At 35.8% G+C, this 15155-nt stretch overlaps 1 protein-coding gene across 5 annotated transcripts in view; it reads right to left on the reverse strand.

Moving 5' to 3' along the window:
- The window catches only part of diaph2 (diaphanous related formin 2), a 497594-nt gene that overhangs the window by 106584 nt on the left and 375855 nt on the right, over positions 1-15155 (reverse strand). For all 5 annotated transcript variants that reach the window (XM_015388892.1, XM_015388885.1, XM_015388900.1 and 2 more), the window contains one exon: positions 990-1154. In XM_015388892.1, coding sequence (XP_015244378.1) covers positions 990-1154 — 165 coding nt within the window. The remainder of the gene's footprint in view (positions 1-989; positions 1155-15155) is intronic.

Here is a 15155-nt window from a genome sequence, read left to right on the forward strand (position 1 = left end):
GCTAAGAGCCCAGCTAACTAACTGTCTTCCTCACAGACTCCGGTGAACCCGTTTGCCCAGGACCAGAACCAGAACATTCTATCTTTAGATTGTATTCAATAAACTCTGTTAACTTTTCATCTGTTTCCTGTGTCGTGGTGTTCTGCATAATTGGGTCACATTCGTGTACCGATCATGACAGTCAGACGTTTTTGAATGTAGGGTTTTACCACACAGAGATTAATGCTGAGTTTGAATCAGAAAATGTTTTCCTTTTGACAGTTTTTTGTATTTTCTTTACAAAAAAATACATATATATTAATTGGTTCTGCAATACTGGAGTAAAACCTAATTGATTTATGTTATTATTAATCCAGGGATGATTCTTAGAAAAGATAAGGTGGTTCTGGAATCTAGGAATGAGTTAACCTCATTAAAATCCTGTATTAGTATGTGTGTCGTGGCTCACTTACTCCAGCTGTCCACAACTTTAAATCTTAAATTAACCTTGCTTTGCAAAAATATCATGGCTACAGTAATTGTGGTTGCATTTTCTTTCTTCATCTCAACTTTCTATCTTGTGAATAGCCAACGTCTTTAGCACTGCCCTTTTATGGCTTAGCAATAATGTTTTTGTTAGTAATAGTCAAAACAGTAGATTTCCTTAAGATTTTGTAAACTCTAGCACTACAGAGTATATATATATAATATAATAATATAATGTAAATATTTTCTTTTGAATTTAATAAGAAATGGGTCATTTTGTATTTCTTACTATTTATCATAATTAAAATGTAACTTTCAGTTTCATTGAAAACATTGTGATTTCTCACCATCTGTGAGGTCCTACAGCAAGTCTGATGAAAATGTAAGCCATGTGCAACCAGCTCTCATTTCACTAACACCCAATGAGCAAGTGAGTGCAAAGGCATGTGCATGTGTGGGTGGTGGGCGCCGTTAGGCTCTGTGTGTCTGCAAATGGAATAAATGCACCATAGTTTCAAACTCACCATGAAGAGGAAGCGGAAGTTGGCCAGCTCTCCGAAGAAATCCTCCACACTGACTGAGTGGGGGTCGAATGCGAAGTAGTTGCCTATGCTCTCGTAAAGCTTCTGCATGTTCTTGTGCATGATGGACAGCTTTTCATACTGCTCCCGAGAATGTTTGGAAAAGCCGTGAGAAAGAGGGAGTCAAGGAAAATGGAAAACAGAATGTCTCAAACACAGAAAACATTACAACGCTACAGTAATCAACGAAAGCAAGCAAATGTCATGTTAAAATTATTATGATGACAAGCTTTATAGTATTTTTAAGACCAACATAAGTCAAGGTCAACAGAACAAAGCAGAAAATGGATAAAGGAGGATCTCCATCTCACTTTGGAGTCAATGACATGGAGAGCTAATAGCTGCAGCCCTGAAGTAATGGAAAGGTGTTTTGTAGGCAGCAGTATGACACAGATGGTTGCTGGAAAAGCTGATTGCAGTCATTGTTCTATTGTTTCGCACAACAACAGTGGGGTCAGGTTGTTTTGAACCTCACAGCTCACGTCGTACTGTGTAATTTACTGAACAGGCGGAGGACTTTTCTCCCGGTGAATGAGTATTGACAGGCGGCATCAGTTAAGCATTATCACAGCAGCCATTGACCTCATGGAGACCGCACTTGGGCACTACAAGACTCCCGCCCAGAGTAGGATGAGGATGATGCAGCATGGATTTATGTGAACACAAATGCTTGCACAACATGTAGTTACACCAAACTAAAAAAATAAAAATAAGACCTTGAGAAGGAATTCTTTATAGGTAGCATCTAATAAAAGCAGCTTATTCAACAATTTACTTATACTGTATCTTTTAAAAAGATGTTTAAAAAGGCTCAATGGCAAAATAGTTTTTAATAAAGCTGGTCAAAACTCATTAATCAATTTTGATTTCAATTTGCTGTTATAGATGGTAATAAAAGTGGCACTGGTATTTTTTTGTGAAAAATTATAATCCATGATTGTTAATTCATATAACATAATTTAATTAAGAATCAGAGTGTCAATTACTATTCAAACTACAGTAGGATTATGCTACCGTCATCAATAAAATATTACAACTCATTCTAGGACTTTTTATAGATTATATAAGAAAATCTGAGCATTGTGAACGGTGTACTGAAGTTATTCCCTGAGAAGAAGGTGCAACTCACACACGCAATAACAGGAAACAAGACAACATAACTTCCTAAACACTTACTTGCATCGAGAGCAAAACTCATCCTGCCTCCATAATCATCAAACATGAGTGAGGTGAAAAGCTAAGAGCACTTATAACCAGAGTGCACACTTATAGTAACACACAGCTTATGTGCTGGCACAGTCAAATTAAGCTAGAGGACAGTCTGAAGGTATGCTATACCTCAGACGGCAAGGTATAAAATGAGTTCTTTTTCATTTCTTTGTCATTGGCTGGTAGCAGATCCGATAGGAAAACTACAGATATGTAAATATACTTTATCATACCAACAGAAACTCTTTATGGTGCTAGAAGAAATCTAGTATAGATGGTGAGATTCCATCTTCTTCTGTATAACAACTAATAAAACTTCTTTAAGGAGAGAGTGACCAGACTTCTATACTCTAAGTGAACCTTACCCACCATTAGAATTAAAAACTATAAAAAAAAAAAAAAAAATCTTCTTACTCAGATATAATGAGAGTGTTTTATGTCAATTAAAAAAGACACTTTATTAGATTTTTGGGTAAAAAACATAAGCAACCTTAAAGGGTTGACTGTCAAGTCAAATGTTCATTTTTGGACTGAGCATATGTTTTAACTGAAACGCTCTAAGGGATCTCCTCGATCAATGAAAGTAAAAAAAATGTGCTTAAAGAAAATAATGTGTCATCAGTTTTTATAAGGTTCTTACATCAACAGTAGTGATGTTTTTTTTTGCCCTTAGGTCCTCTAATAATTCATCTCAGTAGCTATAATCTTTGATGCACAGAATGTATCCTATATCTAGAAGTAAGATGGAAAAACCTCTATTGGTTAGTATTCTGCTACAGCACTCATTAGATGAATATTTTTGAGCTACACATCATGTTAAACATTTATGCACAATTAATGAATCTATTTATTAATTCAACAGGGTAAATTCTTGCATCACTCGAAGGTATACCCTCAAATTTTAATTACTCCCTACAACGTTCGTCATTACAGCAAATCTCAGAAACGCATCATGGTTAAAACACCATATTTAACATTTAAGGAACCACAGTATACATTGTATGCTATTCTTTCCTCACAGTCTAACATGTCGCCTACATTGTGAAAGTATGAGGAAATGTAAATATATAGACAATCTACAAGACATTGTAGAAAAATTTTGCAAAGCTGAGTGGGGCAAAACTCCTGCACAGCGCCTTTACAGACTCACTGCAAGTAATCACAAATGCTTGATTGCAGTTGTTGCTGCCAAGGGTGGCCCAACCAGTTATTAGGTTTAAGGGGCAATCGCTTTTTAAAGAATAGATCTTGATTTTTTTTTTTTTTCCTTAATGATGAAAACATCTTAACTGCAAAACTTAACTTTCTGTTTAATGTTCTTAAGCACTTAACTGTGACCAACATGCATAAAATAAGGAATCAAACAAGGGGGGCAAAAAACCTTTTCTCACCACTGAATGTCCAGAGCTGTAAGGGTTTTTGCCCCCTACGACTTAATTCTGCCTTTGATTTAATGATTGAAATTATCAAACACATTTCAATGTTAAACAAACATAACCAAGATCCCTTACAGAACCTGTGTGACAACAACAGGTAGACTGATAGCTCAAAATACAAGACAATCATGGTATGATTGAAAGAAATTCAAGAAGATATGAAAAACCAAGTCATTTATAGATTTGAAAGGATAAAATAATTCTAAGGTTCCTTGGGTAACTATAAAAGCTGTATATAAGTAAAAAAAAAAAAAAAAAAAAAGAAGAAGAATGGTGACCTTTCCCAGGAGTGGCCAGATCTCCAAAATCTGTCGAGAGCGCATTGATAACTAATCAAACAGGTTATTGAGGACCAAGGCAATCCATGCCATAAAATCTCCAAACACTGCTGGATTAAAATTATTCCACAAAATTATTTTTACTACCTTGGTGAGGGGTATAGGGGATTACATTTTCACATAGTGGCAGGTTGATTGGGATAGCTGTCTTTAAGAAAAAAATGTCAAACTATATTGCATCTGCTGATCTACAGCATTTACAGTATACAAAAAACTAATAATAATAAAAAAAAAAAGAAATCTTTGGGGAGGAAATACTGGTCACTGTCCTGTCGGTGCACATCTATTACCATAATAAAGAGATTAAATAACTGATAAAAGTTCAGAAAAATAAGGTTTGATTATGAGCAAGACATAATCTGTGTGAATGTTTCTCTTGCTAAAAACAGATTTTCTTTTATCAATTTTAAAGTAATTTTAAAGAAAAGTGTAGCTATACAAATCTTTGGTTCTGCCTACACTTTCTATTTTTCAATGATGAGTGTACATGCTACAGAACTTAGTTTCTATTATCTTACATTTGATCTACAAATGATAATGCTGATAAAAATAAAACCACATTACAATCAAAGCGGCTTCATTAGGACTAGATTTTTGCCATCTCCAACTTTTCAGTGCAGTCAGTAAAGCACCTCTTGCTGATATAAGGTGCAAATCAAGTACTGTGCATTTCTCAAGGCAGTATTAGCCATAACAACCAGAAAGAAAAGTCCTGGAAGTACCTGCAAACTAAATAGCAAATAAATGATGAGAAACAATGAATGTAAAAGACTAACAAGACAGAGTTTATCTAATTAAAGGAGTTTGTCTTTTTTATACATTTTCCACTGTAATCCAATATAAACTGGCCCTGCTGCCATCAACTGATTAATAAAGGCCATATTTTGATAACGATTTGCTGCCTTAAGTTAATCTTACTAAGGTGGCAGCTCCCAAATCTTTAGAGTCGTGGGTGCGGTTAAAGACAATTAGTGTTTTTTTTTTTGCTGTTACCTTGGCAACAAGCAGGGATTTGTTAGAAGAGCATGTGGCCTATCATTATCATGGCCAAATGGTTATAAAGATAATATTATTTTTGAATTCTACCATTATTATGTGGAGGCGATAGTTTTCTAACAAATCTGGCCATTTACTGTCTGTCTGTTCTGCAAGTTTAAAACACGTGTCAATGGGAACAATGGGAATGCAGGATTTTTTTAATTCTCCAGACGTGTAACACGTCATGTCCTCTGTGAGGTCGGGAGTAAAACACGTTTATAGCTTTGATAAAAAAAAAAACAGTTATAAACAGAGATTTTGGAAAGAGTTGTTTTCATGTGGAGAAGAAGTCAGAGTAAATTTGTTGGATTTAATTTTTTTGTAAAGAATACAGTTGAACAATCAGAACATCGGGGCAGAGAATGGACCTCTGTCTCTATTCATATGTGCCTGGACACGATTTACCCCCATTGCTGCTGTCAGACTGCTATCTCTTCCTCTATACACCTCCTGCAATCTTCTTTTTTTTTGAGAGTCCCAGTGGATGGATGTGAAAGTAAAACTTTGCCAAAGTAATATTTCTTTTCAACATCAAAAGAACTCTTGACTGGAGTCATGTTTCTAGGATGTAGATATTTCTAGGATGTAGAATACAGTTTGCTAGAAAGATAGAGCCTTGTAAAATTGTGATAAAATTTAGTTTTAAGGTTAACGCTTAGGAGATGGATTTCCAGCTTACAAAAAAATCACTAAACATAAAAAGCTTGTCTTAACAATGTCAAAGAAATGTTGATCAATACCAACAACGTAGTGCTACAACTTAATGGTTACAGAAAGCTTATCACCCCTGTGGTTTAGGGAAGGAAAGGAATTACTTTATCCATTTGGAGAAAAAAAAAAGAGCAATTACTGTAAAATAGTAGGTTGAATGTGTGATTTTCTGCAACTTTTTTGTGTTTTCTTTTCATTCACTCTGCTACGGTGTACCTCACAGCTCTCATGGGGCCTCATATTGTTTATGCTTTATATGCCTTCTCTTCGGTGCATTCGAGCTTTGGGAACTGTTACACACAGTATTTAAATACACATTAACTTTTAGCAACTATATTTCTAGGGTACATGTTTTTCACGGCTATAAACCTTCAATCCAATGTTAATCAAAAATCATTCCTTAGACTTTGGAAACTTCCAGTCCATAACAACCCATGCTAAACTTTTAATCAGAAACCTTTACATATGTTTAGATTTATTCACTCTTTATTATATTTCAAAAGAGGTCAAATCAAGGTCAGAAGTAGAAACTGTGATATAAGCTTTACAAACTCATGATCTACAAACTCAAGCTTTTCAGTTCATTACCCTACCTGTTGTCTAACCATATTGGCTTCCCATCTACCATAGCTAATGTGTTTTCCCTCACTGGGTTGCTGAGGTCTCTAGATCACGGTCTTTATAAAAGGCTCTTTTTAACTGTCTTATATTAAACAGCTTCTTTCTGTATTTCTCTGATTCTGTCTCCTTGAACCTCAGTCAGCCTTGGCAGATGGCCGCTCACACTGAGGCTGGTTCTGCTGTAAGGTTTCTTCCTGTTGGAAAGGAGTTTTTTCTCTCCACTGTCACTACATGCTTAGTGTGAGGGAATGCCTTTGAGTCGATGAGTCGATGCAATCAACTGGTTTTCCTTAGATAAAAAACTTTAAATCAGTCTGACTGTATAGTCTGGTTGAATTGTAAATTGCCTTGAGATGATGCGTTGTGAATTGACCATATGTTAATATAACTGCAGTGTGAATTTTTTCCTTATTTAGGAAAGTATCGGTTAAATTAAACTTGAACTTAATTACAATTTTCTGGTGTATCTTGGTGCGTGTGTTTTCATTTTTCCTGCGTAGCTTGCCTTCTCCTCTCACACTCTGTACTACCCGTATATACACTGCGGTAGATGTGTCCCGCTGGGGACTGGACTGAAGCTGGCTGGGCTTTTGCTCTTCGTATTTCCACATCAAAGAGATGTCATTTTGATGGAGCCTGACACACACTATCCTGCAGCAAAACAACCTGCACACTGAAGCCGCCATCCAGCATGCATACAAAAACGGAATGAGAAGGCAAAAATACTTTCACACTTATCCATATATATATATATTGCACTCACTGTTCATGCTACCATTCTTTAACTGTCTCCCTGTCAGGTTGTCTATTAAACTGTTCTTTCCCTTTGCCTTTTCTCTCTTGTTTCTTTCACTTGTCTGCCTTTATACAGTCTCAGTCTAAAGAAAAACTCATTATAATTCTCTTTCCACACCACCATTTGATATTCTCTCCATTCAATTCTCTCTCTGAGCAACAAATCCCCTCTTTCCTACTCAGAGTGGACTTTCAGAAGTATTCTGTCTGAATAAGGTCTCACATTCACACCACTTGGGCTTGGGGGTGAGCAGGGCGTAGGAACGCTGGGTCACGAGGTAAAGCATCAAACGGTCTTTGGTTGTTGCCCCCCATCCCCTCCAAAACCCTGTTTGTATGTTTTTTCTCTTCAGGCTATCCTCAAAGAAGAGCTGCCTGCTCTCCCCGAGCAAAAAACAAAACAAACTATGCCAGTGCAGAAACAGAGCATATCCCCAAGGTGAAAGGGCCTCCAGGTAGCAAACATGTATAAACATTATGAACAACTTCATTAACTAAACCTATGTGATGCAATTTTTATGCAAATAGTGCCTTCTCAAAGAGAAATAAGTTTCAAGTTTTATTTACATTTACCGCAAATAAAAGTTCTATATTTTAATTGTTTGTATATGTGATAGCCACAGAATCAGAGTAGATCTTAACCAAAGCTAAAGTTGATGCAATGATGTAAAAATTGTTTGCAATTAGAAATACGACTTATGGCACGCACTTTTATTCAACCCTCTTAACTTTAGTTTCCTTAAATAAAATACACCGCAAGTCATCTGATTAGTAAATGTAACTGAACACATACATGGGAAGATGCTGAACAAGAGGACATTAATAGAAGCAGCAGAAGAGAGGCCCTTGCTTCTCGGACATGCTAGAGAGATCCACAGTTTAGGTGTTGACAGGACTACTATAGTTTGTGTATTTCAGAAATTTGACTTTAATGGAAGACCTTTAAAGGAATGTTTAAAAGAAAGTCATAAGAAGAAATTTGCAACAAATCATGTAGAAGGAGTAATTGTAAAAGTTAGTGGTGAATCCACAGTTATGGCTGTAAATTTTCAAGCAAAAGATATTAAGAACCTCATTAGAATAAAAAAAAAAATGACAAGCATATTTATGCAATACAATTAGTAAGCTTTTTAAAGTCAAAACATTTTAGAAACATGTATAATTTTTTCTCCTTAAAAATTATACTTAAGGTATGCTAATCTTTGACATCCAAATAAATTAAAATGTATTAAGAAAGTAAAATGATAAACTATGAGAAAAGATAAAGGGGTAAGGGGGGTTTGAACGTTTCAAGGTACTTTAGCAGGATGCTGCTCATGAAAGCATTCAGTTCTTTGCAAAGAGTGCTACATTAGACAATGTCAGGCAATAAAAAATCTTATTCAGATTTAGGTCTCTGCAGTGTCTTTCTTATTATTACTTTCTATAAAGTCCTGTTACTTCCTGTCCTTGTAAAATCTGTAAAATGTTGCTTTTTGTCCTGCCCCAGAGTCTTCATTACTGCATTTAATCAGCCACTATTTACCTGTTTAACATGCCAGGGAAATTTTTTATTTTATTTACGAAGCTGCTATCAGGCACACTTGTTTAAAACATCACAATCGGACATCCAAACCGTACCCAAGTCAGATTATAGTTTTTTTTTTTTTTTAAAGCCAAAATTATTTTGGTGTCGTAATAAAACACAGTAGTATCGATTTATGGTCCCCTGCAAATTCAAAACGCTGTTCACAATGACCACCTATGAGGATGACATTAAATTACCTGGTTTGTTTACCTGTGTGCATGAGAGAGTTATTAATGTGCGACATAAAACCATACATAGGGGGCCCAAAAAGCCTCCCTAATAAGTCTCCTGTAACCTAGTTTCATTAATGTTTATCTAATGCATTTCCTATGTGCTCATTGGCCAATCCATCCAAGGCCCCACACTAAGCCTTCTTTTCTCCAAGCCCCACTATCCCTGCTCCCTTTATCCCCCTACCAACAGCCAGCAGCCCCTCTGGGCCAAATTACACCAAGGCTGCCCACTGACTGGACACAAGCCATCATGTTGACTGAGAGGAGAATAAGGGAGTAGAGTAGAGAGTTGGTATGTCAGATGGAATAACTCATTTTCTCTCTTTCATTTTCTTTTTTAAAATAAAAACAATCCTTAATTCCAGAGGTGCATAATTTTTTTTTACCAGAATCTGTTTTGTTGTTCTTACTGTACGTAGTTGTAAACAACCTTTAAAAAGCTTAAAGGCTAAAATGCAGTACAGAGTTTGGGATGCAGGCTTTGTTAAATGTCACTGATGTGTAACTTGCGCATTTACACAGCCGGCAATCCTTTGCCACACCATTTGGCATCTCTTTAATGCCGCCACCACACCATATTTCTGTAAGAGGAGTTTTTATTCCTCATAAAAGAAATGTGCCGCTCTCCCTTCAGCAATAATGGTTGTGATTGTTCTGCTACCTTGAACCCACCCCTTTATACAAACACTTTCACAGAATAATGATCAGTTCAAGCTGGATTGAGTTAGTAGGTTGATAAACAGTTTTCTGGTACCACCGCCATTGTTGAATAGGTTGAACTTGACAGACTTGAAGTAATCCCGCTAGGTTGAGTTTGCCTCGTGGTACAGGTCTCTGGGTATAAATTTGTGGAAAGAAATGGAAGACCTTTCCCACACAACTGAAAACCTGGTTATCTTAATCATTTTGAAAATACACTAAACTTGGACGACAGGTGAATTCTCTACAGGCTGTAAATCTTGGCTTAAAGTTTTCAAGTGGTGATGAAAACGTTTATACTAATAAGCAACCAGTTTTGATGGACTTTGCTTGTCATCCTCCATTGATGTGCAGTGCAGTGAAATTCTTCCATGGAGGAAGTTTATGGACAGGTGGTTTATCCGATAACCTGCCAAGTACTCTTTGAAAGTACCTGTCCTTTAACACTTTCCTCAAACGACTTCCCATATGGCTGTGTGCAACAAACCATATGGCACTTCAGGTTAGCTATATGCACAGTGTTACTGTCATGGTGACAGTGCAGTCCTCACTGATGTTTTTAAATGTTGTCTGGAAGTCCAAACTTTAAAAAAAAAGGCTAAGAATGTGAAGAGCTGTCTGCACATTAAATTAAAAACATATTTTCCCACATCTGACAGGTTCAGCAAGTTATATTTCCTGCTTTGACAGAGGAGCTTAGATTTTTATCCCCTCGTAAGTCCTCATCATCTTCTCACCTACAGCCTATACCTCTTCTTTCTCTGGAAATTAGAAGGCAGATTTAATGTCAATTTTACTGTCAATTTATTCTGCCCATCTGTCCCTGAAATATTTATACATGCAGGGGAAGGTTGCCTCTGCTTAGGCATTCAAAGCTCTTCACTAAAGCACCCAGCTGGTGTTTTAACAACTCAGTGAGGGGGAAACTGGTGGATGTAATGACTACATCTCATGAAGGAAAAGACAGTATATAAATTAGGAATGAGAGGATTAGGTCCATGGGAACGACCTGTTGAATCAGGGATTGGCTGCTCAAAAATGGCTGTCAGGAAACATTTTTCCTTTCTTATTGGAGCTTATGAGGAGGTGCTGCAGAAGCACACAGGTTTTCTTTTATATTTGTTAATGGTTATCGCCTTCCTTTAAGCTCACAACAAAGTCATCTGGTGTAGCAATAGCGGGTCTGTGCCTTTTTTATTTTTATTTTTTTTTATTTCCAGAGAGCAGCTTTAGGACAGTGCAAACCATCTGTGTTTACAACATTCACATTTGTCAAATTTTAAAAGGTCAAGTCTCTTGTTCCCGCGATCTAATCAGTAAACATCAATTCCGACCTAACTACAATGACTTCTGGAGGATGGGGTTTGATGGACAGCTTGTAGACTGTGTTACATATTTGAAAACAGAAAACCTAAAACAGCATGCAGAAGGTTTTCAATTACAAAAGGTAACACCCATGAGTCAGCATTTGCAATATTACAAATCCCGTGTGACACATTTACACTTTTGCTTTGCAACAAAACCCACCACCAACTTGTTGAATATGGGGGAGAACAGGTGCAATCCCATAGTAAATAAATTATATTCAGATTTTAATTTGAAATGTATTCACTACACACTTAACAAAACAAATAGCTTTGAACAAGGCATCCACCGAAGCATTTAATTTGAACGATATCACTGAACAGCAGTTTTTATTCCAGCAGCAGGACAGGTTGTAATTTGCAACCTCATCAATCTAAAATATTTGTTCTCTCATGGTGTTCAGGGACTATGCAGATATTTCTTTGAGTTTAGCACCTTTTATTTAGTTACTAATCTTTTTGAGGACACAAATGTAACAATGACAAAGATTAATTACAATGATTGTTTTTTATTCCTTTTTGTCTTTTGCTTTGTGTCTAATTATCTGTGCAGTGTTGTTGAAACTGTCTGAATTTCCCAAGCCTTTGCAAAAATATTAAAGAGGTTTTTTGAAACTGGGTTGATTTATGTAACAGACATTGGTATGATTATAACAATAGTATGGAATGATGAACAGCAAATATCCTTTAAGTATTATAAAGGTGGAAAAGTTGGCTCTCAAACTTTACGTTTTTTTTTCTTCAGATAGTTGATAAACTATAAATTGTTTTATTAACCTGAAGCCTGCTTCCCTAAATTTAGACCGACTACAAGCTCCTGATTGGCTCTCTGTCTTTTCTTGTGTGATTGGCTGTTTCTGCTGACACTCCTGAGGAGCTCAGTTGCAAAAATCTGATGCATCACTGGTGCTACGGTCCTAAGCACTACCGTAATTATAGCTTTAGTGTCGCAAGTCTAGTTCTCTGCTTTTTGGTACTTTTGGATTTTTGAGATATCTTAAAAGGTTCAGGAGTTTTGGTTTTTGAGAAGCACGCATGGCTGTCAAAGGCGTCAGGTAGTCATAAGGGGGAATCTGCTGCTGTAAGTTGGACATTTGTTCATTTGATTGGATTGCATGATCTACATGGGTTTTAATATCAAATGAAATTATTTGATTGGGATCATGTGCATATGTGTGTGTGTGTGTGTTTGGTAATTAAGCACTCCGCCAGGATGTCTAAAAAAAAACCTAGAGAAACTTCTTTAAAATTCTAAGCAGCGTGCCCACTTCAAGATCCCTCATCATTATAAATCTATAAATCGTTTTCTTGTAAAGTGCAGACAAAAGTAATTTACTATTGTTATATATTTTTATTATTATCAAACGGGAAAAATGCAATCAATGAAAGTGAGTTTATACATGCAAGCTCAAAATATTTGTAAAACTATGTAAAACTACAAAAGTGTAATACATTTGATTATTGCATGAAAAATTGTCCCACAAAACCCCAGTCAAATAAAAAAAGGGAACAGTGTTCATAGTGTTTGCACACTATTAACTGACATAGTGGGGAAACAGACTTAAAAAGTCACCTTACATCATATGATATATGATGTAAGGTAAGGTTTATAAAAATAAAAATAAAATACTTGGGTCCCATCATCTCCAAAATCAAAATTTCATCCTTGAATCTATACTTTTTCAAATGCTTGATAAAAAAATGCATCAAAATGATAGTTTAAATGCATTTTCCAAATAAACCCAAGCAAAGCCACTTTGCATTAGAGATATCTGAAATGCATTATAGCTAATATAATTATAATATTAGAAATGAAAAGGGTCAAATGAAATGGAGGTAAAAGCTCCCTTCTAGTCACGTGTTATGATTAATGAAAACTGGTTTTTAAGCTTGCCTTCTTCAACCCTCTGATCAAAACACAAACCACTGTTGAATATCTTATTATGTAAATTAGACTTTTATATTTGAAATACTAGAGCTAAATGCTTTGCTCTCATTTCAGTTATGTGGGAATAAGAGCAAAGGTCAGATGCTACAATTGTAAAAAAAAAAAAAATTACAATCTAACAAAGACTGATGAATCCAAGTCATTTCCGAGTGAGAAGAGGAGGCATTTGGAATCTACTGGCCCATTTTTGTATAAATTCTCCTGATAAAATAAAAGTCAATATTGCATAACTTATTTATTTATACAATAAAACCTTCTTTTTCAATCAGAGAGAGAGATGCAAACAGAACCAGTCGGTGTTCACTGACTGATACTGATGACCTTAACTTTATCTCCAAGTACAACTAGTTAATTATAGGATAAGATTTTTTTTTCAGCTTGTGAATAGAGAAAAGATTGCGGGTGGAGTGATAAAAGATCGTCTGTAAGGAAACAAAGAAGAAAGAATGAGGGAGAAAGGCAATATTGATCAGATTCCTTCAGTCAGACTACTGGCCCAGCAGCTACCGTGACAGGGTACAGCTCCATTCAATAGCCTTATCATTACCACAGCGCACGTCCATTCAGGAGGTCAGTCCGTTTGCTCCCGGTTCACTGTGTGTCTATCTATGTGCATCCGTAGGGGAGATAGTGGGGGGTAAATTTCGATTCTTTAAGCCAATGAATCCCATTATAAGACCACTTACAGCACATTTCTTTGTTCACTACACTGTCTTCCTAATGAAGTATCCTGAGAGTAAAGGGGGTGTGAAGTAAAAACATTTTTTTCAAGGGTATCACAACAAACATGCAGAGTAAGTAATGTGTCTTAATTAAAACATGATTGGGAAATAACATGGCTAAAAAAATCAACAAGTGGTGACAGTTTATTCCAGTTATTAAGCTGTGGGGTACAGAATTGCTGTTAAAGTTCTTTGTAATATACACAATTTTTGTTTCTCACAACTAAATGTTATATCAAATAAAGGGAATTCTGATTGAGTCACTTACAGTTACACTTACAGTATCTATCTCCATCTAAAGAGGTATGTATAGGTTAGTTTTGAGGGCCCTGATACAGAGGTCAGATTTTTAAACTTCACTCTCTCTATGTATGTTCAAGACTCTTATTTTGAAATAGGAAAGTTTGAGGTTTTTCAGCATCGATCATTAACTGACAGAGTGGGCAAACAGACTTAAAAAATATGAGTCTAAAAAAAAAAACATTTGGAACACAGTGATTGGTAACTGGTAGTATCTACTTATCTACTCTGAAGCTTCCAGTTAGGTTTGTTTTTAATGGTTTTGGGACGAGTTTGATCAGTTTTAGTCAAATATATATATCAGGAAATATATATATATATTTCCTGATAAATGTAAAATAATAATAAAATTGGCTTTTTTCAAAAGGCAGTAAGATTAAAAAATATTGAATGAAATTTTGAAAACTGTTATCTTTTGTTTTCTTATAATCTCACTAAATCTGTATCCTTTGAACTCTTTTCTTATCATATAGATACATTGATTTTGCACCACTGAAAATTCTGGGGTTATCAAAGAATATAGGTCAGGTAAGTAATCAATACCTGCCTACTAGGGAAACTTTTACACAGGGTCCAGTCGGCCTGCTCTGTAAGCAGGTATGAAGAGGGTCTGGGCAGGGAGTGCAGGGGCAAGTTAAAAAAACCCAAGAGTGACTACAATGCTATTGAGGGAACCAAGTGTTAAAACAGAAAAATTTGATTTTACAAATTACAAATCATAAACCCTCCCTGAGAGCCAAAAGAAAAGAAAGAGGACACGCCAGCTCTCTAAGTTATTTGCAGGCAGTCATGTCATATTCAATAACAATGTAACTAAGCCAATCCCAGACATTTTTTTCCCAAGATCAACAGGAAACAATGCCACCACAAAAGAGCTCATGCAATATTCAATATACAGAAAGGGAATGTTTCTATAAAAAAAAAAGAAAATCCTCCTTTTATCTCATGGTGTAAAACCTTTTCAAAATAATATGAAAATTCTATTCAGTTTAATTCAATAAGACTTTATAAATCCCAAAAGGAAAATTAAGTTTTGGTACAGCCAGCCGGTAAAGTAAGTTTTGCAGTTCAAAGTTGTTGTCCTTTTACATAGAATAAAAAAACCTCCTCACATATCCAAACAGTATT

Source organism: Cyprinodon variegatus, unplaced genomic scaffold, assembly GCF_000732505.1.
Source record: "Cyprinodon variegatus isolate N-32 unplaced genomic scaffold, C_variegatus-1.0 Scaffold19, whole genome shotgun sequence".
Lineage (NCBI taxonomy): Eukaryota > Metazoa > Chordata > Actinopteri > Cyprinodontiformes > Cyprinodontidae > Cyprinodon > Cyprinodon variegatus.